The sequence below is a fragment of the Chelonoidis abingdonii genome, chromosome 11 (assembly GCF_003597395.2).
Source record: "Chelonoidis abingdonii isolate Lonesome George chromosome 11, CheloAbing_2.0, whole genome shotgun sequence".
NCBI classification, from domain to species: domain Eukaryota; kingdom Metazoa; phylum Chordata; order Testudines; family Testudinidae; genus Chelonoidis; species Chelonoidis abingdonii.
Genome location: NC_133779.1, coordinates 28,570,571 through 28,593,018, shown reverse-complemented (window position 1 = coordinate 28,593,018; position 22,448 = coordinate 28,570,571). Strand labels below are relative to the sequence as shown.

The 22,448-nt window shown below is 53.8% G+C and overlaps 1 protein-coding gene across 1 annotated transcript in view; it reads right to left on the bottom strand.

The window, feature by feature from the left end:
* FBN3 (fibrillin 3) overlaps positions 1 to 22,448 on the bottom strand; it is a 264,037-nt gene that overhangs the window by 42,458 nt on the left and 199,131 nt on the right. Inside the window, exons 29-39 of the mRNA XM_032799200.2 lie at positions 21,784 to 21,909; positions 20,534 to 20,656; positions 19,983 to 20,105; positions 17,557 to 17,718; positions 11,471 to 11,539; positions 10,990 to 11,115; positions 9,357 to 9,482; positions 8,812 to 8,961; positions 8,100 to 8,171; positions 4,868 to 4,993; positions 3,073 to 3,198 (exon numbers count right to left, since the gene is read on the bottom strand). Coding sequence (XP_032655091.1) covers positions 3,073 to 3,198; positions 4,868 to 4,993; positions 8,100 to 8,171; positions 8,812 to 8,961; positions 9,357 to 9,482; positions 10,990 to 11,115; positions 11,471 to 11,539; positions 17,557 to 17,718; positions 19,983 to 20,105; positions 20,534 to 20,656; positions 21,784 to 21,909 — 1,329 coding nt within the window. The remainder of the gene's footprint in view (positions 1 to 3,072; positions 3,199 to 4,867; positions 4,994 to 8,099; positions 8,172 to 8,811; positions 8,962 to 9,356; positions 9,483 to 10,989; positions 11,116 to 11,470; positions 11,540 to 17,556; positions 17,719 to 19,982; positions 20,106 to 20,533; positions 20,657 to 21,783; positions 21,910 to 22,448) is intronic.

Below are 22,448 nucleotides of genomic sequence, written 5' to 3'. Positions count from 1 at the left end.
CTTTCACATACAGTGCCCCTCCCCCACCAGCATGACCTACTCTGTTATTCCGATAGATTTTGTACCCTGGAATTACCATGCCCCACTGATTATCATCAATTATCATCGTTCCACCAACTTTTTGTAGTGCCTATTATGTCAGTAGCCTCATTAAATACCAGGTGCTCAAGTTCATCCATCTTAGTATAACATTTCTAGCATTTGTATACAAACACTTGTGTACAATCATCAGTGTTTAGTTGTCTGGCTTCATGTGATGTAATTGAATGGGACTCTTTTTTGTTTGCCTGTTTCTCTTCAGTTCCTACCTCTACTTTATCACATTCTATCCTCTCCTCTTCACTAGCATATAGAGCAGAGGGGGTAGTCAACAGGTGGACTGTGGGCCAAATTTGGACCACCAAATGCTATTAAATGGACCCCAAAATCTTTTTATTCACAACTTATTAACATCAGGCTTTGACTGAGTGACAACCCAACCCTCATCCCCACACAGCTGTCATTGTGTTTCTTGGTCTCTAGAAATCTGGATCTTGACAAAAAATCATAGAATATAGAACATCAGGGTTGGAAGGGACCTCAGGAGGTCATCTAGTCCTTGATACAGAGAATCCCATTTAACAAATCCTCTCCTAAGGGATCTGAACAGTGTGCTCCTTTTCCCCAATCGGCTTTCCATCAGCCCTCTTCGGAATGAGACTGCCCCATCGAGAGGAATACATCCTGACCTAGTAGCACAATTCATCCCAATGTGCGTTCTTCTCTCATCCTCTCCAAAAGTCTATCCTGGCCCTGCAGTGGAATATCAGTTTTCAAGATTATCTTGATTGGAGGGGCTTGAGAGCAATCTGAATATGAAAATCGTCTCCTTATCAGAAAAACAACAAGGAGTCCGGTGGCACCTTAAAGACTAACAGGTTTATTTGGGCATAAGCTTTCGTGGGTAAAAAACCTCACTTCTTCGGATGAGGTTTTTTACCCATGAAAGCTTATGCCCAAATAAATCTGTTAGTCTTTAAGGTGCCACCAGACTTCTTGTTGTTTTTGTGGATACAGACTACCACGGCTGGCTGTGTTTGAGGATCTCCTTGTCCAAATGACTTCCCGCCCGACTCGAACCACTAACCCTTTCCTGGGCCCTGCTGTGGTGAAATGATGTTGGGGGAAGGGATGGCACCACTTTAGTTAATGTTGCAGCAGGATTTCAATTTTAAAAGCAGTAAAAAAGACCTGTCAAACTTCTGTCTTCTGTGTTAGACTCTCACTGAAAATGTTTGTTACGGTCTGTGCACTACTTGATTTTTCTATAGAAGTTTGTTGTGGGGTGGAGATCATTTAAGGTTTGCTATGACTGTTCTAAAAAGGGCCATGTAATTCAATGTTTCCTATTGTCTGGCATTTCCTTTGGACTCCTTTCCAAGGAAGTACAGCACGTTGAAGGGTGCAAATGACAGATGGGATGTCTTGGTTGCTGTGGACTGGATGAATGATTGTAGAACACTGAAACTTGTTCTTTGTGTTTATTGTTATGATAAATATGAATTATTCTTTTGACCAAGGACAGTATCCTGGTGCCACATTAGTTGGTATCAACTGTATTTAGAATAGGGCTCTCTGTCATGGGTACATATCCTGATGTTCAGCAAGCCCTTCGATCCTGCTGATATTGATGAGAATCTCAGCTACTTGCTCTTCTTTGATCACAATCAGTCCCATTGCTTAGGAACGAGGGGGCAGGAGCATGCAGCATGATCTCTTTACCCTAATGCTACTGCTTCCTAGAGTCTTTCATCTTTCATCTATTCAATTAATATTCTTTTTCTTGATGATACTTTTGAAGTACAATCTGAGTCTGCATGTGGATTTAGAGCATTTTGCCATGTGGGCTGTTAAACCAGAAGTTTTTCTCTCAAGGCAAACCTTCCAGCAGGAGCCCCTGCAGAATACAGGCAGAAAATGTGACACACACATTTCTTAGAAAACTGTGAAGAGCAGGACTTGAATTCACAGTACTTGGGTGCTGCTCAGATTAAATGCCACAGTATGTCACCCTGAATCACCCGGCTGCCTGCAAACATTGGCTTGCAACAAAGCCCCAGTCCTAATGCATCTGCACAAATGACTTTGCCTGTCTTATCAGCTTGGCTTGAGCTGGACTAAAGATCCAACTTTTAGTCAGAATTACTTTTAAAATATTGCTTCCTCAAAGGCCCAGTGGGTGCCATACACCGGCTGAAATCAAACTGGAGCAGATGAGATCTGCTTCGGGAGGACCAGAGCCAGAGTGTGAGCCTCAGGTTTGTGCAAAAAGAAAATTAAGGCATGTGATTTTTAGGGGGGCTGTAACTCAGGAACCCCTTGCTCAAACAACCTCAAGTCTGGACCAGTAACCTTATCCCAGACCCCCAAGAGATTCAGCAATTTTCGAGACAATCTGACTCAGCATGTGGATTTTAGAGCATTTAGAAAAAATCAGCAGTCAAACAGCAAGCCAGTCTCAACCACAATCTTCATGGTGCTACTATAATAATCCAGATCTAGGAAGTGAGCTTGTCTGCTTCTCCACAGCCCAGGCACAAGCACAAGTGCAGGCAATGGCAGTGTAAGCTGCCTCATAATTGCCTCCCCATGCACCCACCTCTAACCTAGAGGGGATGGGAGTATTTCATTCCCTCTGAGATTATCCCATGCACACACAGTTTTCTGATGTGCCCATTAGCTACTGAACTGATGTAGCATTTCTGCACTGACCCCAGACCTCTGTGTCCCTCTGAGTTGTGAAGCCCCCATGGTCCTCTGAGTGTGGAGCAGCAGGTCACAGTCACGAGACTTGTAAAAGAACCCGAGACTCCTTCCAAAGCCATGACTGTGATGAGAACAATGACATCTTCCCAGTCCCATTTCTGCCATCCCACGGCACAAGCCTCAGCAACGGAAACCCTTCCTCGACAAAGAGACGAGGTGATGTGTGCTAGTGCACATCATTAGCAGTCCGTGCTGCTTCCTGATGGCGGCTCTGTGCCCCACTTGAGCATTGCCTCTGCTATAGGTAGTCAACAGCACCCATCTTACCCACACAGGCTCCACTAGGTGACAGCTTGTATCCGGTTGAGCATTCGCACCTGTAACTGCCCGGGATGTTGATGCAATCAGCATTGCGCTGGCAAAGGTTCTCCCCGCTGCTGCACTCATCAATGTCTGCACAGAGAAAGAAACCACTGACACTGATGGCCTAGGGTGTGCGAGACCCTGTGTCAGTCACTATGGAATTGTGGGAGAACTGGAGCAGCCAAACCTCTGACGCTGACCGTGCAGGGTGTGCCAGACCCTGGTGTCGCCACGTCACTGTGGGAAACCCAGAACGGCCAACCACTGACTCTGACCGTGCAGGGCATGCCAGACCTTGGCGTCACCACGTCGCTGTGGGAAAACCAGAACGGCCAATCATTGACTCTGACCGTGCAGGGTGTGCCAGACCCTGGCATCACCATGTCGCTGTGGGAAAACCAGAACGGCCAACCACTGACTCTGACCGTGCAGGGCGTGCCAGACCATGGCGTCACCTTGTCGCTGTGGGAAAACCAGAATGGCCAACCACTGACTCTGACCGTGCAGGGGGTGCCAGACCCTGGCGTCACCATGTCGCTGTGGGAAAACCAGAACGGCCAACCACTGACTCTGACAATGCAGGGCGTGCCAGACTCTGGCATCACCACGTTGCTGTGGGAAAACCAGAATGGCCAACCACTGACTTTGACCATGCAGGGCATGCCAGACCCTGGCGTCACCACGTCGCTGTGGAAAAACCAGGCCAACCACTGACTTTGACGGTGCAGACACAGAGATTTTTTTTAATGGCAAAATTGTTTTGATTTAATTTTCTCAAAAATGTTTGAATCAAAATGTGCCATTTACCATTTATTTGGATAGTTTCTGGGGTTTGAAATAAGAAATGTGTTTTGGGTGGGATTTAAACTAAAAGCTATTTCAAAACATCATTTTCATAAATGTCATATCTCAAAAATGGGAAGTAAAAAATGAAAGCTCTCAAGAACAAACTCTGTTGTGAAGTCTAAACTTAAAACTCTGGTTGACGTACTCCGGTGCTCAGGGGTGGCCGCGGCAACGCGGATGGAAGAATGCTTCCATCGCCCAGCTACTGTCACTCGGGAAGGTAGCATTTCCACAGTGGCAGAAATCCCCCAGAGGCTGCGTCTACACTATGGGGTTACGTTGACAGCTACGGCACCCTAGCTGTGCTGCTTACAGTCCCTGCAGTGTGGACATGGCCTGGGTAAAACAACAACTTTTAAAATACTTTTACAAGATCATGTTTTGGGTGGAAATAGCTCTGTTTGGAGAGTTTGGCCTTCCCTGATGATCACCCACAAGGCACTGTCTACACTGCACTCTCAGCCCGGGGCTCTGGGACATGGGCTTTCCAAGCCCATGCCTGAGCGTCCTCACTGCATTGCAAACAGGCTTACAGTGTTGGATGCAGGTCTCACAGCCGTGCTAATGTGCCGATGCTGCACTACACAGACCTCCTGACTCTGGTCTGTGGCTTGACCTGTGTCCACACTGCAGAGTGACACGCTTTGACTTGAATCACAGCAGGACTTGGGCTCTGAGCAGGATTCTGGGACCTGAGTCCTTGCTGACCAGCATCAGACTGATTTGTGTGTGGACAGAAGAGGGGCTCTGGGCTCAAACCTGTGTCAGAGCCCAGGGCACGGTGTGCAGAGCTGGTCTCTTTCTCTTCATTAGTGCCATAGCGATGTGCTATGATGAGAACCTGTCACCGTCTGCTCTGCCAGCATGACTGTAAGCCCTGAGGGCAGCAAGTCCTGCAGCCTCAGCCCGTTACCTTCGCAGATGAGCAGAATGTTGTTGTAGCTGAAACCGATGGGGCACTCGCACCGGAAGGATCCGATCTGGTTGATGCAGACGCCATTGCTGCAGATAGCAGGGATCTCACTGCACTCATCAATATCTGCACAGAGAACAAAATCCTGTCAGCAACCGGAGGGGCGGAGGACCAGGAGAGAGAGAGTGAGTGCTGGCTTGGGGATGGGGGAGGAGAGAGGCAGGGTCATGATGTCTGTCCCCCTCTCCTTGCCATAGCACTGGGGGTCCCAGGTCCAACTATGAAAATTTACAATGAGGGAGGATCCCAGGTGAATGACTCTTTGTGGCCTTGCAGGAAGTGGCTGTAGGCTCCAAAGACTTTCTCTCGCTTTCCTCCCTTGGCAGAGGCAGGGCCAGAGCAGGGTGTGGGCTGCTCTGCTCTGGCCTGAGGCAAAACAGGGGTCACTGAAGGAACCTGCACTGGCTGGCCAAAGTTTGGAAAGAATCCCAAATGAGTCCATCACTTTGCCTCTCCCCTGCTAGTGCCCCTGGGGCTGGCCCCAGCCTGGGAGAGCAGCTGGAAGGGGAAGCAGAACTGACAACCCAGGAAATGCCACTTGGTCAAGTTGAAAAGACCAGTGATTCCACCGTTGGCTCATCAAGTCCCAGACCAGGAGCCCTCTGCCCAGCCACTGGGCACAGCTGCTCACACCACTTAGGCAACTTGGTCTCTGCTTCTACATTCTGGGCTTCTTGAAGACTGGAAAATAAATGGGTCTTCCCCTTGCTCCATTCAGTTCTGTCCCAGAGCCAGAAGATCTTGGCACCAGGGCCTGGGGGGAGACCCGACAAGGATAACATCTGCTCTCCCCTGAACCGCCAGGGCTAGGGACTCCATCCTTCAAATGCTACAGAGCAGCACCAGAATAGGTCGCAAGATCCTAGATCTTGACAGCACATCCAGAGGAGCATCTTGCTTTTTCTCCCCTGGAATCCAGACCTTATCTCTCAGCCTCTCTTCTGCAGTGCTCCACACCCTCTGCAAAGGATGGTCGGTGCCACTGGCAGGGCGGGAGCGAGTGCCAGGAGTTTAGCTGTCAGGGCCTTTTGTGGCAGCAGCTGCAGGAACATTGCGCTCTCATGCAGTCCTGGCCTGGCCAGGCCCTGGTCCTGCCTGTGGAAGCCTTAGGTTCTGGTCTGTGCTGACTGCCACTGTCACACTTGGGCCTCCACTTTTATTGTGTCTCACTGAGTCTGGGTCCTGCGGACTCAGCGTGCTGTGAACTGGTAGGGACTGTGGAATTGCCAGCCTGGCAGCCTCAGCTGGGATCGTCCCGTCATGCCAGGGCCTTCCCTTTCTGTGCATCATCACTCACACCCTGGGGATCCAAGGCAGAAGGGACCTTTGTGACCTCCTCTATAACATGGTGGTGGCGACTGGTGTGTGGTGCTGCCTACCTGCTCCGTTACTGTTCTGTCTCCTGGTTCCTGCACCCTGAACTCAGGGTTCCTGTTCCTGTTTCGGCTGTGTGTGTGTGCACGCATGTGGGTGAGTGTGTGTGCATGTGTGTGTATGTGTGTGGGTGTGTGCACATACCCACACACATACACATACTCTGCTGCTACATATCTGCTGTTCTGACTGTTACCGTGTTTAGTTTGGACTATTGCTGACCCAATGGGTTCACGGTTATTACATGTTTTGATTGACAACCTCCCTGGGTGTCTTGCTTCATTTTTTTGTGTGGTTTTGGACTGCTGTTCCAGGGTGCATCTGAGCATAACATCACGGCGTCGAGGATGGGATGAATCCATGTGAACTCCTACAGAAGATCTTTGAGAAAACCAACCCCTCTTAGTATAGAAATTGCCAGCGATGGAGAACTTACCACAACCCCTGGTAAACTGTTCCAAGGGTTAATTGCTCTCACTGTTGAAAACGTACACCTTCTTTCGAGTCTGAATCTGCCTAGCTTCAACTTCTAGCCTTTGGCTCATGTTAGAGCTTTCCCTGCCAGACTGAAGAGCTCATTGTCAAATATTTGTTCCCCATGTAGATACTTATAGAGTGTAATCAGCTCACCCCTTGCCTTCTCTTTGCTAAGCTAAATAGATGGAGCTTCTTAAGTCTCTCACTAGAAGGCAGGTTTTCCAGTCCTTTGATCATTCTCATGGCTCCTCTCTGACCCCTCTCCAGCCTACAACACCAGAGTGGCTGGGCTCTCTCTGGGAGCAGAACTTGGCTTGCAACTTCTTTGCTACTGGGGGTGACACACACGTGAAGGAAAGACCCCAGCTCAAGTGTCAGGCTCCAGCTGACCCTGTCAGGCATTCAGCAAAACTCAAAGCTCTCAGAATGCTCCGAGATGAGGGTTGTGGGTGAGCGCCCCACTCCTCCGGCCCAGTGGAACGCTACCCTTGGGGTAAAGCTCATCTTTGGGAGACAGAACCATGTAGGGGGGGAGGGATAGCACAGTGGTTTGAGCACTGGCCTGCTAAACCCAGGGTTGTGAGCTCAATCCTTGAGGGGGCCACTTAGGGATCTGGGGCAAAAATTGATCCTGTTAGTGAAGGCAGGGGGCTGGACTCAATGACCTTTCAAGGTCCCTTCCATTTCTAGGAAATTGGTGTATCTCCAATTATTTCTTATTACCAGACATCCCGGGCCATGCTGAGTGTGTGTACCAGAGTGTGGAACTCCCCGAGGAACCAAAGACCAGCCCACACATCTCTGCCTTCTGCAACAAGTGCCAGGTGTATCTTCCAACTGGCCTCTGAGAGAACGCAGAGCAGCTGGGTACTTGATAAAAAAAAAAACCCTACAAAAACAGAGACTGCACTGCACTCACGATTCTACCCTGTGGAGAGGAAGAGAGCAAGAAGGAACCACACAGGAGTCTCATCACTTAATGATGTCATGGGTGGTGCTTAGATACTCTGGTGATCAGGGAGGAATAAGAATAGAATCAAGCTGAGCCAGCACAGGGCACACACAAAACCCCGGGGATCTCTGTAAGCAGCGTCCATGCGCACATGCAGCCCCATGGTGCTGCCCTCGGTCTCCCTGCTGCAAGGCCAGGCCCTGTTTGGGCCTTCTCACTCCCCTCCTGCTTCTCCTTGCCCCTAGCCTCACGCACACAGAGGAGGGGAACGCAGGAGACCGGGGAAGGGGAAGGGGTAGGAGCAGGACTGGGGCTGGCAGTGTGTGTGGGCAAAGGCAGCAGCTCTGTGAGGGCCCCAGCGGTACTCACCGATTGGCTTCCCCGTGTGAATGTCGATGATAAAGCCAGGGGCCTGGTTCCCACAAAGGATCTGGTACTCAGCTGGAAGGGAAAGGACAAGGTTACACAGGATGCCCAGCAGATAGACCGGGATGTACAAGTACGAGTGGCCCTGGGGCACAGAGCACCCATGGGGTGAAACCCTGCAACCAGGGATGACCACAGAGACAGCAGGAAACACCTATCTCCATACCAGGAGGTTACCTGTGTGCAATTGCAGGGCTGGGACCCTTCACAACCCCCTTCCCTCCTGCACACACTGTCTCCCCCGCCGCTCCTCATACAGCACCCCCTCCCACTGCACAGCTTAGAACCACAGAGAGACACCTCCCTTTCCCTCTCCCCCACCATATGCTGGGACTCCAGGGCTACACACACACACACCCCCCACCCCAGGCTGCACACACAGCATGGCCTGGGATGGTTGCACGGTCTGCTCCACAGAGGCTCTTGGTATCGTCCATCATGGGATCTCTGCCGAAGCCCAGCCACTGCATGGAGCATGCTGCCCTACACAGCCTGGGGGAGGCGATGCTGTCACTCACTCCCTAGGCCAGGGTTGTTCTCCGCACAGCTGTCAGCTGGGACCAGAACAATCCTGTGCCCCATGACACCAGGGGGTAGCCAGATGCAGATCGCCCAGGGACGGGGGGGCTCCCTTCTCCAGGTGCAGGGGACTCACGGCTGGCGGGTGTGGGGCAGGGCTCGCAGGGCTTGTTCCAGGCCTTGCCGATGTTGTAGGAGCAGCAGCACATCTTCTTGGTCATGTTGAAGGCGAGCTCGTTCTCACAGGTGTCATTGTAGTTGCGGTAGCACACGCTCTTCCTCATGTCTGTGAAGGGGACACAGTTCAGATCATGCTGCTCTGGGGGCTGCCGGCTGCGTCTCGGGCACCATCCACCGGGGGGGCGCAGAGCAGGGCCAATGCTGAGAACAGCTATCCCCTGACCCTGACCCTGCTAGCTCCTGGCACCACGGGCCTTGGCTGCCCAACGATCATCCTTGTCCTGAAGAGAGAGACACTGAATCCCAGAGACATGGAGGCTGGCCTGGGTTCCACCGGGAGCAGAGCCCAGCTTGCCCCTGTGCCAGCCTCACGGGCACCACCTTCCCTGCTGTCTCATCACCGTGTTGCCTGTAGTGAATGAGTAAAGCCAGCAGGCCCCTGGGCGTTCCCAGCCTGCTCCCTCCCAGTCCCCTCCCTGCTGCCTGGAGGCGGCACCGTACCCATGCAGTTGTTTCCTCCGTTGACCTGCATGTACTCAGGGGGGCACACACAGGTGTAGTTGCCCAGAGTGTTGTAGCAAGTCCCAGGGCCACAGATCCCGATGTGGGCAGAGCACTCATCAATATCTGCCAAAAGTAATGACAAGATTACACCTGCATGCACAGGGCGGGGGTGGGGGGCAGGCCTGGTACAGGGGATGAGGGGCAGGCCTGGCAGCAGGGACAGGGGCAGATCTGGCACGGGGCGGGGGAGGAAGGCCTGGCACAGGGCGGGGAGGCAGGACTGGCACGGGGGGGTAGATATGACACAGGGAGGGGGTGCAGGACTGGCACAGGGCATGGGAGAGGACACGCACAGGGCAGGGAGGTAGATCTGACACAAGGCGAGGGGCAGAACTAGCACAGGGCGGAGGGGCAGGCATGGCACAGGGTGGAGGGGAGCCTGGCCCAGGGCAGGGGGGGTAGGTCTGGCACAGGGGACAGGGACAGGCCTGGCACAGGGGACAGGGGAAGGGGCATTGCCAAGGCTACCCCACAGGCAGGGATCCCACACAGACATCAGCCCCGCTCTGCTGAGAGCTGGGACTGTAATGGCAATGGAGTCCTGCACCCCAAAGGAAAGGAGGGATCCTCCCCAGCAAGCATGGGGCTGGGCCAGGGGTCTCTAGGGAAGGAACAAAGGGATCAGAGCAAAGGGCAGGTCGCACGGCTGTCTTGTGAGTCGCTACAAGCCACACACCACATCAGGGCATCACACATGCACACACACGAACATACAGCCCTACGCACACACACACGTCCCCCATACACACACAGACATGCACCCCCCAGCCACACACACACACATTTACACGTATAGACATGCACACCCCCTGTGTGTACACACCTCCACACATACATGCACCATCCTACATGCATGTGTACACATACGTGCACATGTGCACACACTCAGAAATGCACACTTCTGTGCATGTGCATGCACCCACACGTGCATCCAGACACTCCCCACGCATGCACACACAGACGTACGCTCCTCATGCATGCATGCATACCCCCCATGTGTACACACACATGGACACACACTCTCCCACACACACATGTACACACACAGACACTCTCCCACACACACATGTACACAGACACATTCTCCCACACGTATGTGTATGCACACACACACACACACACTCTCCTGCACACGCGTACACACACACACTCTCCTGCACTCACGTGTATATACACAGACACTTTCCCGGACATGCACGTACCCCCCCCCACAGACACACTCTCCTTCACACTGGTACACACACACACATTCTCCTGCATGCATGTACACACACACACACACACTCCGCATGCACGTGTGCACACACACACACTCTGCATATGTGTACACACACATACATACTCACTCTCTGCATGCACGTGTACTCACAGACACATTCTCTGCACACATGTACACACACACACACTCTCCCGCACATGTGTACACGCACACACTCCGCATGCACATGTGCACACACACACTCTCTGCACACACGTACACACACACTTCACACACACTCTCCCACACATGTGTACACACACACAGACACACACACAGACACACTCTCCTGCACATGTGCCAGCGCGGTACCTTCACAGATGCGTGTGTCCTCGTTGAGGTAGTAGCCCAGGGGGCACTCGCACTGGAAGCTGCCAAAAGTGTTCACACAGTTGCCCCCCTGGCAGAGGCCTGGCAGCTCCTGGCACTCATCGATATCTGTGAATGGAGAGTGGCAGGGAAGCACTCGACCCCCCCAACCAAGCCCTGGCAGCCCCCAAGACAGGGGTCCCCAGTGTGTGCTGTTGGCACACAGCCACAGCTCACACCCACTGCCTCTGGGCATGGATCAGCACCTGGGTGCAGCGGAACTGGCGGCTGCAAGGCTCAGGCTGAGGGGCACAGACTCACCACATGGTGCGGAAGGCCCAGAACTTGTCAGCTGGCCTCAGCCTGTGGGCAGAGGAAGCGGGGGCTGAGAGCACCTCCGGCTGCGCTGGAGCCCCTGGGCCGTGAAGCCTGAGGATGTGCATTCCCTGGAATGGGGGGGCATGTGGGTGCCAGTTCTGCTTACCCTCCAGGATGACTGTGATGGGGTTGGGCCTGAAGCCTTCTCCTCCGGGGCACAGGGTCTTGTACTCAGCTGCAGGAAGAGAGTCAGTTACTGGGTGGCACTGAATTGTGCTGAGTGATTCCCCATAGAGAAACCAGCCAGAACGTAGGGAAAGAGACAGGCCATGAGGGCCAAACTGCCCCAGGTTCAGGCCGGAGCAGCCCAACCCAGCCTCTCACATCCCAGCCTGGCCTGTCCCATGCCTGCCCAGCCCCCGGCCCAGCTCATCACACCCTGATCCAGAGCGATGCTCCCAAGAAAAAGGAACAACCAACGGTAGGAGAATGGATAAGAAGAATAAATATAGTGGGAGATCTTAATTTCCCAGATAGTGATTGCAGGAGAAATGCTACTAGTAAGGGTAGGGCCAAGATATTCCTGGATGTGATAGCTGACAGATTTCTTCACCAAACAGTCACCAGAAAACAAGAGGTCATGCTGTGTTATGTTTAGCATTGTAAGTTGTGAGGTAGAAGAACTGGTTGTAGAGGACAATTTTGGTTTGACTGATCATGAGTTAATTTAATTTAAACTACACGGAAGACTAAACAAAAATAGATCTGCAACTAGGGGCCTTGATTTCAAAAGGGCAAACTTAAAAAATGAAGGGAATTAGTTAGGGACAGAAGAACTCAAGTATCTAAATGTGGAGGAGTCTTGGAATTACTTTAAGTCGAAGTTGCAGAAATTATCTGGAGCCTGCACCCAAGCAAGAGGAAACATTTGTAGGGAAGGGTGATAGAGTAAACTGCATGAACAAGCACGTGATTAAGACAAAGCAGAAGACCTACAACGAATGGCAGATGAGATGGATCAGCAAGAAAAGCTATCTCCTGGAGGTCAGAAAGTGTAGGGAAAATGTGAGAACTGCCAAGAGCCAAGCAGAATGGACCTTACAAAGGGAATTCAAACCAATAGTAAAAGGTTCTATAGCCATATAAATAAATAAATAAAAAACCAAGGAAAGAAGAAGTGGGACTGCTAAACCCTGAGGATGGGGTGGAGATTAAAGATAATCTGGACATGGCCCAACACCTAAACAAATACTTTGCCTTGGGTTTTAATAAGACTAATGAGGACCTTGGTAGTAATTGCAAGATGGCTAATGAGAACAAGGATATAGAAGAAGAAGTTACCACCTCCAAAGTGAATGGCAAACTCAAAAGGCTTAATGGGACCAAGCTGGCGGGGGCCTAGATAATCTCCATCCAGGAATATTAAAGGAACTGGAACATGAAATTGCAAGCCCAATAGCAAGGATTTTTAATTAATCTGTAAATTTAGCAGTCATACACTACGACTAGAGAGTTGCAAATATAGTACCTATATTTAAGAAAGAAAAGAGAAGTGATCTGGAAAACTACAGGTCAGTTAATTTGACCTCAATTATACACAAGGTCTTGGAACAAATTTTGAAAGTGAAAGGTGATAAGGACATAGAGGTAAATGGTAATTGGGATAAAACATGACATAGTTTTACTAAAGAACTTTTTCTTTTGAGGAGATAACTGATTTTCCAGACAAAGGAAATTCAGTAGGTCTAATTAACCTGAATTTCTGTAAAGTATTTGCTACAGTTCCACATGAGAAATTATTAGTTAAACAGGAGAAGGTGGGGATTAATAAAAGAACCAAAAGGTGGGTAAGGAACTAGTTAAAGGGGAGACTACAACGGGTTGTACTGAAAAGTGAACTGTCAGCCTGGAGGAAGGTTACTACTGGAATTCCTCAGGCCTTGGGCCAATCTTATTTAACATTTTCATTAATGACTTTGTCACAAAAAGTGGGAGTGTGCTAAGAAAATTTGCGGATGACACAAAGTTGGGGGGTATTGCCAATACGGAGGAGGACCAGAATATCATATCATACAAGAAGATCTGGATGACCTTGAAAACTGGAGTAATAGAAATGGGATGAAATGTAATAGTGCAAAGTGCAAGGTCATGCACATATAGACTAACAACAAGAAGTCTGGTATAAGCTGGGGACGTACCAGTTGGAAGTGACAGAGGAGGAGAAAGATCTGGCTGTGCTGGTTGATCACAGGACGACGATGAGCTGCCATTGTGATGCGGCCGTGAAAAAGGCTAATGAAATCCTAGGATGCATCAGGTGAGGCACAAGACACCGGTAAGATCTCACCCAGAATAGTGTGTGCAATTTTGGTCTCCCATGTTTGAGAGATGGATTCAAACTGGAACAGGTGCCGAGAAGGGCTATTCAGATAATGAGAGGAATTGAGAAAAACCAGTTACTAACCTTTCGGTAAGTGTTTTTCTTCAAGATGTGTTGCACCACTCGATTTCCTGGTAGGTGTTTGGGTGCTCCAGTGCACAGGTGTCAGAAAAGGTTACCCTTAGTGGTACTCGTCAGGGTGGCCTGAACGCCCTCGGCTGTCTCGTGCATGTCGCACAGGCATAAAGGGTTGAACTGCCCCGACCCCCCTCAGCTCTTTACCATGAAGCGACTCCAATGGTGATGGGAGGGAGGATGGGTCGTGGAATGGACACGTGCAACACATCTCAAAGAACAACAGTTATGGCAAGGTTAGTGACTGTTTTTTATTCTTTGAGTGATTGCCCATGCCTATTCCATGGCAGGTGACTCACAAGCAGTCCCCTCTAGAGGTGGTTTCAGAGTCTATTTGAACAGAGACTGGGGGACCACTTATCCATCATCTCTAGATTGTTGAGAGATTGTGTAGTGAGAGGCAAACGTGTGACTGATGACCAGGTTGCTGCTTTGCAAATGTCTAATTTGAGCCAGAAATGCTGCAGAGGCCACTTGGGATCTACTCAAATGACCTAATACACTATCTGGTGGCTTCACGTTAGCCAGCTGGTAACACCAGTGAACACAATTGAATACCATGATGAAATCCTCTGTGTGGAAACTGGACTGCCCTTCAGTCTCTCTGCAAATGCAATAACCTATTGAGACAAAGACCTGAAAGTTGTAGTCCATTCCAGATAAATGCTAACACGCTTTAAACGTGCAATGTCTCCTCTCTCTTACTACCATGAAGTTTGGGAAGAACAGTAAGCAAACTGCCTAGTTGGTATGAAAAGTGGACACCAGTTCTGTAGGGATACTTGGATAGGATGAAGGTAGACTTTATCTACATAAAAATGGTATGTGGTGATGGAGGGGCTGATATGCTCTCAACTCCCCACCTCTTCTGGCTGATGTAATAGCTACTGAAAATGCTACCTTTGTTGAAAGGTGCAACAGAGAGCAGGTTGCTAGAGGCTCACAGGGCGATCTGTAAACTTTGCTCCATGATGGAGTTGGATTCTGTAAATGTGGAAATGGTCTGTCCAATCCCTTTCAAACTCCTAGGGCTGTCGGGTTCGGGAAAAAGAAGCAGTTATCTGCAGAGGATGATACAGCTGCAAGATGAACTCTGATCCATCCAATCGCCAATCCTTGCTGTTTCAGACACAAAAGAGAGTCCAGCACATGCGGAATAGAAACTAGAATATGGAAGATTCCTTTCCGCCACGACCAGGCAGAAAACCTCTTCCACTTCGCAAGGGAAGTTTCCTCGCTAATGGTTTTCTCCTATTCAGCAGTGTCCCTGGCACCTCTCTGGAGCAGGACTTCTCTGCCGAAGAGAGAGGCTAAGCCTGTAAGTCCAGAGCGAAGCTTTGCATTGTATGTGGCAGCAAGGCCCTTTGTAGAATCCAGCACTGCTCCAATAAATTCTGCTGTCTTTACTGGAGACAGGCCAGCCTTGGCTACGTTGATCAGGAGGCTGAGCGCATTAAAGGAGACTGGATTACGTGAATGCTGGACACCCCTGAGACCTCTGATTGGCCAGGTGGCCAGGTAAGGGAGTACCTGGATCCCTAAGCTTCAGAGGAAAGCTGCTACCACCACCATACGGTCCATCGAAACACAAGGGGCAGCTGAGGAACTGAAGGGCTGTGAACTCAGCAACACTGGTTCTACATGGTGCCGGGCACTCAGTGACACTGGCTCTACACGGGGCCAGGAGCTCAGTGACACCGGCTCTACACAGGGCCAGGTGCTCAATGACACCGCCTCTACATGGGGTCGGGCGCTCAGCGAAACCAGCTCTACACAGGGCCGGGTGCTCAATGACACCGACTCTACATGGGGTCGGGCGCTCAGCGAAACCAGCTCTACGCAGCACCGAGCACTCAGCGACACTGGATTTATGTGGCGCCATGTGCTCAGCGACACCAGTTCTACGCAGCGCCGTGTGCTCAGCGACACTAGCTCTACGTGGGGCCAGGCACTCAGTGACACTGGTTCTATGCGGCACCGGGCGCTCAATGACACCAGCTCTACGTGGGGCCGGGCACTCAGTGACACAGGCTCTACGCAGTGCCGTATGCTCAGCGACAGTGGCTCTACACAGGGCTAGGTGCTCAGCGACACCGGCTCTACACGGGGCCGTGCCTCAGAGACAGCGGCTGTACGCAGTGCCGGGCGCTCAGCAACACCAGCTCTATGCGGGATGGGTGATCAGCGACACCAGCTATACGCAGGGCTGGGCACTCAGTGAAACTGGCTCTACGTGGCGCCGGGCGCTCAGCGACACCGGCTCTACACAGCGCCAGGTGCTCAATGACACCAGCTGTACATGGGGCCGGGTGCTCAGTGACAGTGGCTCTCCGCAGTGCCGGGCGCTCAGTGACACTGGCTCTACGCAGGGCCGGGCACTCAGCAACCCTGGATCTATGCGGCACTGGGTGCTCAGTGACACCAGCTCTACACGGTGCCGGGCGCTCAGCGACACTGGCTCTACGTGGTGCCGGCGCTCAGTGACACTGGCTCTACGCAGGGCCGGGCGCTCAGCGACACCAGGTCTACACGGCGCCGTGTGCTCAGTGACACCGGCTCTACATGGCGCTGTGTGCTCAGCGACACTAGCTCTAGGCGGTGCTGGGCGCTGTTTGCAGTGTGAGTAAAGACTTGGAGAAGCAAGGCCAGGGAGCTCCCCTGACTGTTAAAGGCTGTAGGAAGAACCTGAGCTGAGTTGGGGACAGCTTGCCCTTTTATGCTTGATGATGTATAGGAGACAGAATAGGGCACTTGGGCCACCCCGACAGGTACTGCCAAAATTAAAATCTCTCCACCAGCTGTGCACTGGAGCTTGGTTTGTTTAGCCAGAGTGGATGAAGGCTGAGGGGAGATACAACACCGAAGGGATAAACACTAGAGAGGTGGTGGAGTTCTTTACGTTAAGGGCCAGTGTTGGCACAAGAAGAAATGTCTATAAACTGATCATCAGCAAGTTTGGGCTCGAAGTCCAAAGAAGGTTTCTAAGCAGCACAGGAGGAACAGCCTTCCCAGGGGAACAGGCATCCCAAACGGCCGACCTGGGCTCAAGACTGAGTGGGATACATTTATGGAGGAGAGGGTGTGAGGAGCCTGCCTATAACAGCATGTGCCCATCTGTGACTGCTACTGGCAAATATCCCCAATGGCTGGTGATGAGAAGCTGGGGGAAGGAGCTCTGAGTTACTACAGAGATTCCTTTCCAGGTGTCTGGCTCGTGGGTCTTTCTCATGGTTCAACTGATCACCATATTTGGGGTCAGGAGAGAATATTCCCCCAGGTCTGATTGGCAGAGACCCTGGTGGTTTTCCAGCTCAGGTCACTTGGAGGTTTGAACTAGAGTAAATGGTGGAGTCTCTATAACTGGAAGTCTTTAAATCAAGATTTGAGGACATCAGTGACTCAGCCAGAGGTTCTGGGCCTATTACAGGAGTGGGTGGGTGAGGTTCTGTGGTCTGCAAAGTGCCAGAGGTCAGACTAGATGATCATGATGGTCCTGCCTGGTCTAAAAGTCTCTGTCCCACTCACACCCAGCCCTCAGCTCATCCCATCCTCCCTGATACAGAGCGATGCACCCAGGCCCTGCCTGTCCACCTGACCCTACAGCATGCAGCAATGCAGCCCATACTGCCGCCCCTGCTTCCCTATGTCTCAGGTCAACCTGCTCCAGCCGTTTGGAGCAGAGCCGAGCGCTAACCCCATTGCATGTGAGATTCACGCCAGGCATTTTCCCTACTCACTTGTGTTGGCTGGAGGGCACACTTCACAGGGGTTCCCCCAGGCACGGCCCAGCGAGCAGCAGCAGGAGGCCCGAGTGACGCCCACTCCGATTTCAGCGCTGCAAGAGATCCCACCATCCCCGCGGTCCTGAGTGTCCAGGAAACAGTTCCCAACGCGGGTGTCTGCACAGGGCAGGGCAGAAAGGAAACAGTGAGCCTCGGGTGAGCAAAGCCCCCTCGCCGCCCAAGCTGGCAGAGAGGGAAGGGTGCAGCAGATCCTGGCAGCAATGGAGGAAGCCTCTTGCAATGGCCCAGGACCTGCCCCTCCTGATAACAGCCGAGTTCCCTTCACCTGCTTTCCCTAGTCTGTCACTCTGGCCCAGCCCCACAAAGGGGCATAGCGCCTAGCAAATCACAGGAACACCCGTACCCCACAATGCTGAGTTAGGCACCCAGGTCTCTGGACAATGCATATGGAGAGCAAGCCTGCTTCACAAAAGCCAGCCTGCTAGGGAGCCTGCTAAGCTAGCTAGAGGGAGATCCTGATGCCAGCAGCGTGCTAAGCCCTGCTCCTCCCATGGAGTTCGGTAGGTCCCAGCGGCAGGGAAATGCTAGCTCTGCCAGCGAGCTGCAGGCAGGAGGCCAGTGACATAGCACCTGAGGGGACTGCAGCTGGGAAGCTTGATTCCTGGCGTGGCCGAGAGATTTGCGCTGGCTTGGCTCAAGCTAGCACACTGCAAGCAGCTGTGTGAACGCTGCAGCCCGGGGGTGGCTCCAGCTGTCTCTTGAGTCCAGGCCAGCCTGACCCCCTGGGCCCACTCTCAGGCGGCCAGCCCAAGCCATCGCCTGTGCCACAATGTCCACACTGCTGTTTTCAGTGGGCTAGCTCGGGCCACTCATCCCACGCTGGAAAGCCCCTCCCAGCTGCAGCGTGGCCGTACCTGTCGTTTCTAGCAAGACAGAGCGAGGTGCCTGCCCAGAGGAGATCTGAGCAGGGGTCCCCAACCTCCCAGTGCGCTGACCACTGAGCTGTGGTAGAGCCCGCGAATCTCCCGCAATCGCGCCTGTCAAAGTTGTTCCACTTTAATTAAATAATCAACTAATTAACATGAACTGGGCCAAAGAAAGACTCTATGATGTTGCGTTTTAAGGCCCCCGCCTGAGGGGTGGGAGACGCCATCCCAATCCCTTCTCCCCATGAGGCAGAGGGGGAATTAAACCCAGATCTGCCCCATCCTGGGTGAGTGCTGTAAACACTGGGCTCAAGGCTGTAAGGGAGATTCATGCCCCTCCCCCACCTGCTCCTCCCCAGTTGGTTCCTGTGGAGTCAGGTGGCCCCCAAGTACACCTGAAAGAGGGACCCCGTGGGTGCGCTAGGCACAGGAGCCTTATCCCCCTGGTCTGTGGATCGCACCGGGGCTTTGAAGGCAGGTAGCACCCGAGCACCTTCAGGGAGGCAGCTGTGCACATGCCCGGAGGCAGGAACAGTGCAAGGTGGGGTCAGGGCAGCTGAGCAGGGTCTGTGGGTCACAGCGCAGAGTAGGGGTTGGGGTCAGGTCTGTGGGTCACAGCACAGGGTGGCGGTTGGGGTCAGGGTCTGTGGGTCACAGCGCAGGGTCAGGGAAGCTGAGCAGGGTCTGTGGGTCACAGCGCAGAGTGGGGGTTGGGGTCAGGGTCTGTGGGTCACAGCACAGGGTGAGGATTGGGATCAGGGTCTGTGGGTCACAGCGCAGGGTGGGGGTTGGGGTCAGGGTCTGTGGGTCACAGCGCCGGCTCAGTGCAGCTGAGCACGGTCTGTGGGTCACAGTCCAGGGTGAGGGTTGGAGTCAGTGTCTGTGGGTCACAGCGCAGGGTGGGGGTCGGGGTCAGGAGCCGTGTCAGAGCAGCCAGTCAGGGCTGCCGAAGGAGGCAGGCGGTGCTCTCACCGCAGCCCCAGGAGCTGACTGGAGGGGTGGGGGAAGAGGGAGCAGAAAGAGCCGAGCAACTCAAGGTGGCTTTCCTCCCCCCTCCCCCACCCTGCTGCGAACAGTGGGGATGCCCCCACTAGGCCCACTGTGTCTGTCTCGGACCGGGGCTGTGAGGACCTGGATGTGAGCAGATGGTGCTGCGGAGGGAGCCAGGTATCAAGAAAAGGACACTGAGTTAACCTGAGGAACTCACCGCCTCTACTCTCCCGGAGGCCAAAGTCTGACTAGGACTGAAAGCAGGATTAGCACTTTGCGTGGAGAACAAACCACCCCCAGTTACATTGGACAAGACAGAAACCTCCAGGCCATGAGCCAGCCTTGCGTCTGGGGCAGAGAAACTCTGCTCTGGGCAGGTTCTGTACCTCTCCTGTCTCCACCAATGAGTGGGGCTGAGTGAACCCTGGAGTGGCTGGTTCACACTTGGAAGTGGGGCCTGAGGATGCACTGGCAGGACTGCTCTCTGCTGGAAGCTGCACTCACCCACACAGCCCACTCCCGTGGGGTTCAGCTCGAAGTCCTGGGGGCAGTTGCACAGGTAGCTGCCTGGGGTGTTGACGCACAGCCCGTTGATGCAGTTCACGGGGTCCGCGCACTCATTGACGTCTGCAGGGACGGGAACGACTCAGTAGCAGGAGCAATCACTGATCACCAAGGAAACCTCAGCGATCGCCCCAGTTGGGGAGGATACCAGCTGCCTCCCTATGCTCCCCATATGACAGGGAGCCTTCTCACACCCCGAGGTGATGACAGACAGCCCCTCCCCTCCTCCACCCCTGCCAGGGATCAGTTGAGTGACAGGTGGTCTACTGAGAGCACCGTAGGGTCATTGGCACCTGTCCCTGGTTAGAGCAAGCCCTGCCCTGGGCAAACCTGGAGCCTGCAGGGTCTGTTGCTCAGCTCCTGGGTGCCAGGCTCCCCTCCAGAGCTGAGACCAGTTCGTCCCCTGCAGGTGACCCCAGGTGCTGACCAGGGAGGGTCTCAGAGAACTGATGCCCAAGGGACCCCCTGCCTCAGGTGCAGGCCCCAACTACCTGTGCAGTTGCCTCCGCTCCTGTCGAGCTCATAGCCGTCATCACAGGCACAGCGGAACATCCCAGGCAGGTTTTGGCAGCTCCCGAAGACACAGATGTTCTGGAAGGTGCATTCGTCAATGTCTGCCAGGGAGACAAAGCAGGGCACATCAGGCCTAGCTGGGCTGAGGGGACAGCGGAGCACCTTCCCCTTTACCCCCCATGTGACAGCAACGACAGGCCAGGCTGGATTCCTGGCAGCCAGGACCGACTAGCCATTCCCCCAGGGAGTGCTCCTCCTCTCTATGCAGCAGGGGACGCTGCCCTGGGCTCAGCGTGTATCCCGTGCAGCAAGCCCCCACCTTGAGCTCCCATCTTCACCACCTGCCCTTTCCCTACAGCTGGGCCCTCAGGAGCCCCGAGGCAGCACCTTTGCCTGAGCCTGAGCAGAGTGTGTGAGGGGAAGGGCCGGGCGCCTGCCCCCGGGGATCTCTATGTGAGGGGAAGGACCAGGCGCCTGCCCCAGGGGCTCTCTGCGTGAGGGGAAGGGCCGGGCGCCTTCTCCGGGGGCTCTCTGTGTGAGGGGAAGGGCCAGACGCCTGCCCTAAGGGCTCTCTGTGTGAGGAGAAGGGCAGGGCTCCTGCCCATGGGGATTTCTGTGTGAGGTGCAGGGCCAGGAACCTGCCCAGGGGATCTCTGTGTGAGGGGAAAGGCCGGGAGCCTGCCCCGGGGGGCTCTCTGTGTGAGGGGAAGGGGTAGGAGCCTGCCCTGGGGGGTCTCTGTGTGAGAGGAAGGGCCAGGTGCCTGCCCCGGGGGCTCTCTGTGTGAGGGGAAGGGCCGGGAGCCTGCCCTGGGGCCTCTCTGTGTGAGGGGAAGGGCCAGGAGCCTGCCCTGGGGGATCTCAGCAGATGTCAAAGGCTCACCTAGGAGCTGCTAAGCGGCGGCAGAGGATCAGGCAGCCAGAGAGGTGCAGTGGGCCTTGGTCTGCAGCCCAGCCGCGGCCAAGGGTGCTGTGGGGTGGGGCTGGGCATGATGGCCACTCTCATACGGCAGGAATTTGGGTGGCTCCTCGCACTCCCTGGAAAGAAGCCTTGGCCTTCTTGAGCCCACGACACCAGACGCCAGCCGGTGACTGGAGCCTTGGCGTGCTCCCTGGGGCGGCGGCAGGGCCAGGGCCCCGCACTGGGCAGCAGCGTGGCATGAAGGTCCTGGCTGTGCCGGGGCAGCATAGAAAGGCTGGCAGTGCCGTTCTGCAGGAGCCACGCTCTTACCCTGGCAGGCCCTGCTGTCCTCCGTGGGGTTGAAGCCCATCTCGCACTCGCAGCGGTAGCCGCCGGGCGCGTTCAGGCACTGCCCATTCTCACACAGGTTCACGTTGTCTGCACACTCATCCACATCTGCAGGAGAGGTCACCAGCATGTCAATGCAGCAGCGGAGAGAAGGCCGGAGCCTCCTCCCTGCCCCCCAGGGAAACTCGCACGAGCCTCCATAATCTAGTGCTCCCTCCCACGGCTCACAGGCAGCTGGAGGCGCTTCCCAGGAGAGGAAAGGAAGCTAGGTACTGTTGGGGGGTTCCCAAAAGCACCTGCAGGAGATGAATGCTTTTGGGAGGGCTCCCTAGCCTAGAGCAGGTTACCCATTCCTCACAGGCAGGAGGGCAGGAGGCCTCGCAGCTAGCTAGCTCTCAGATCTGCCCTTGGCATGGGGAGCTGGCCAGAGTGGTCCCACCGGTAATGGATGGGTGAGGATGGGGGGATCCCATGGGTAACCAAGCGTGTGGGGATGGGAGGATCCCATGAGTAAACCAGCAGATGGGGATGGGGGATCCCATGGGTGAACAGGTGGATGGGAGGTGGGGGATCCCATGAGTAAACCAGCAGATGGGGATGGGGGATCCCATGGATAACACAGCGGGTAGGGGTGGGGGAGATCCCAT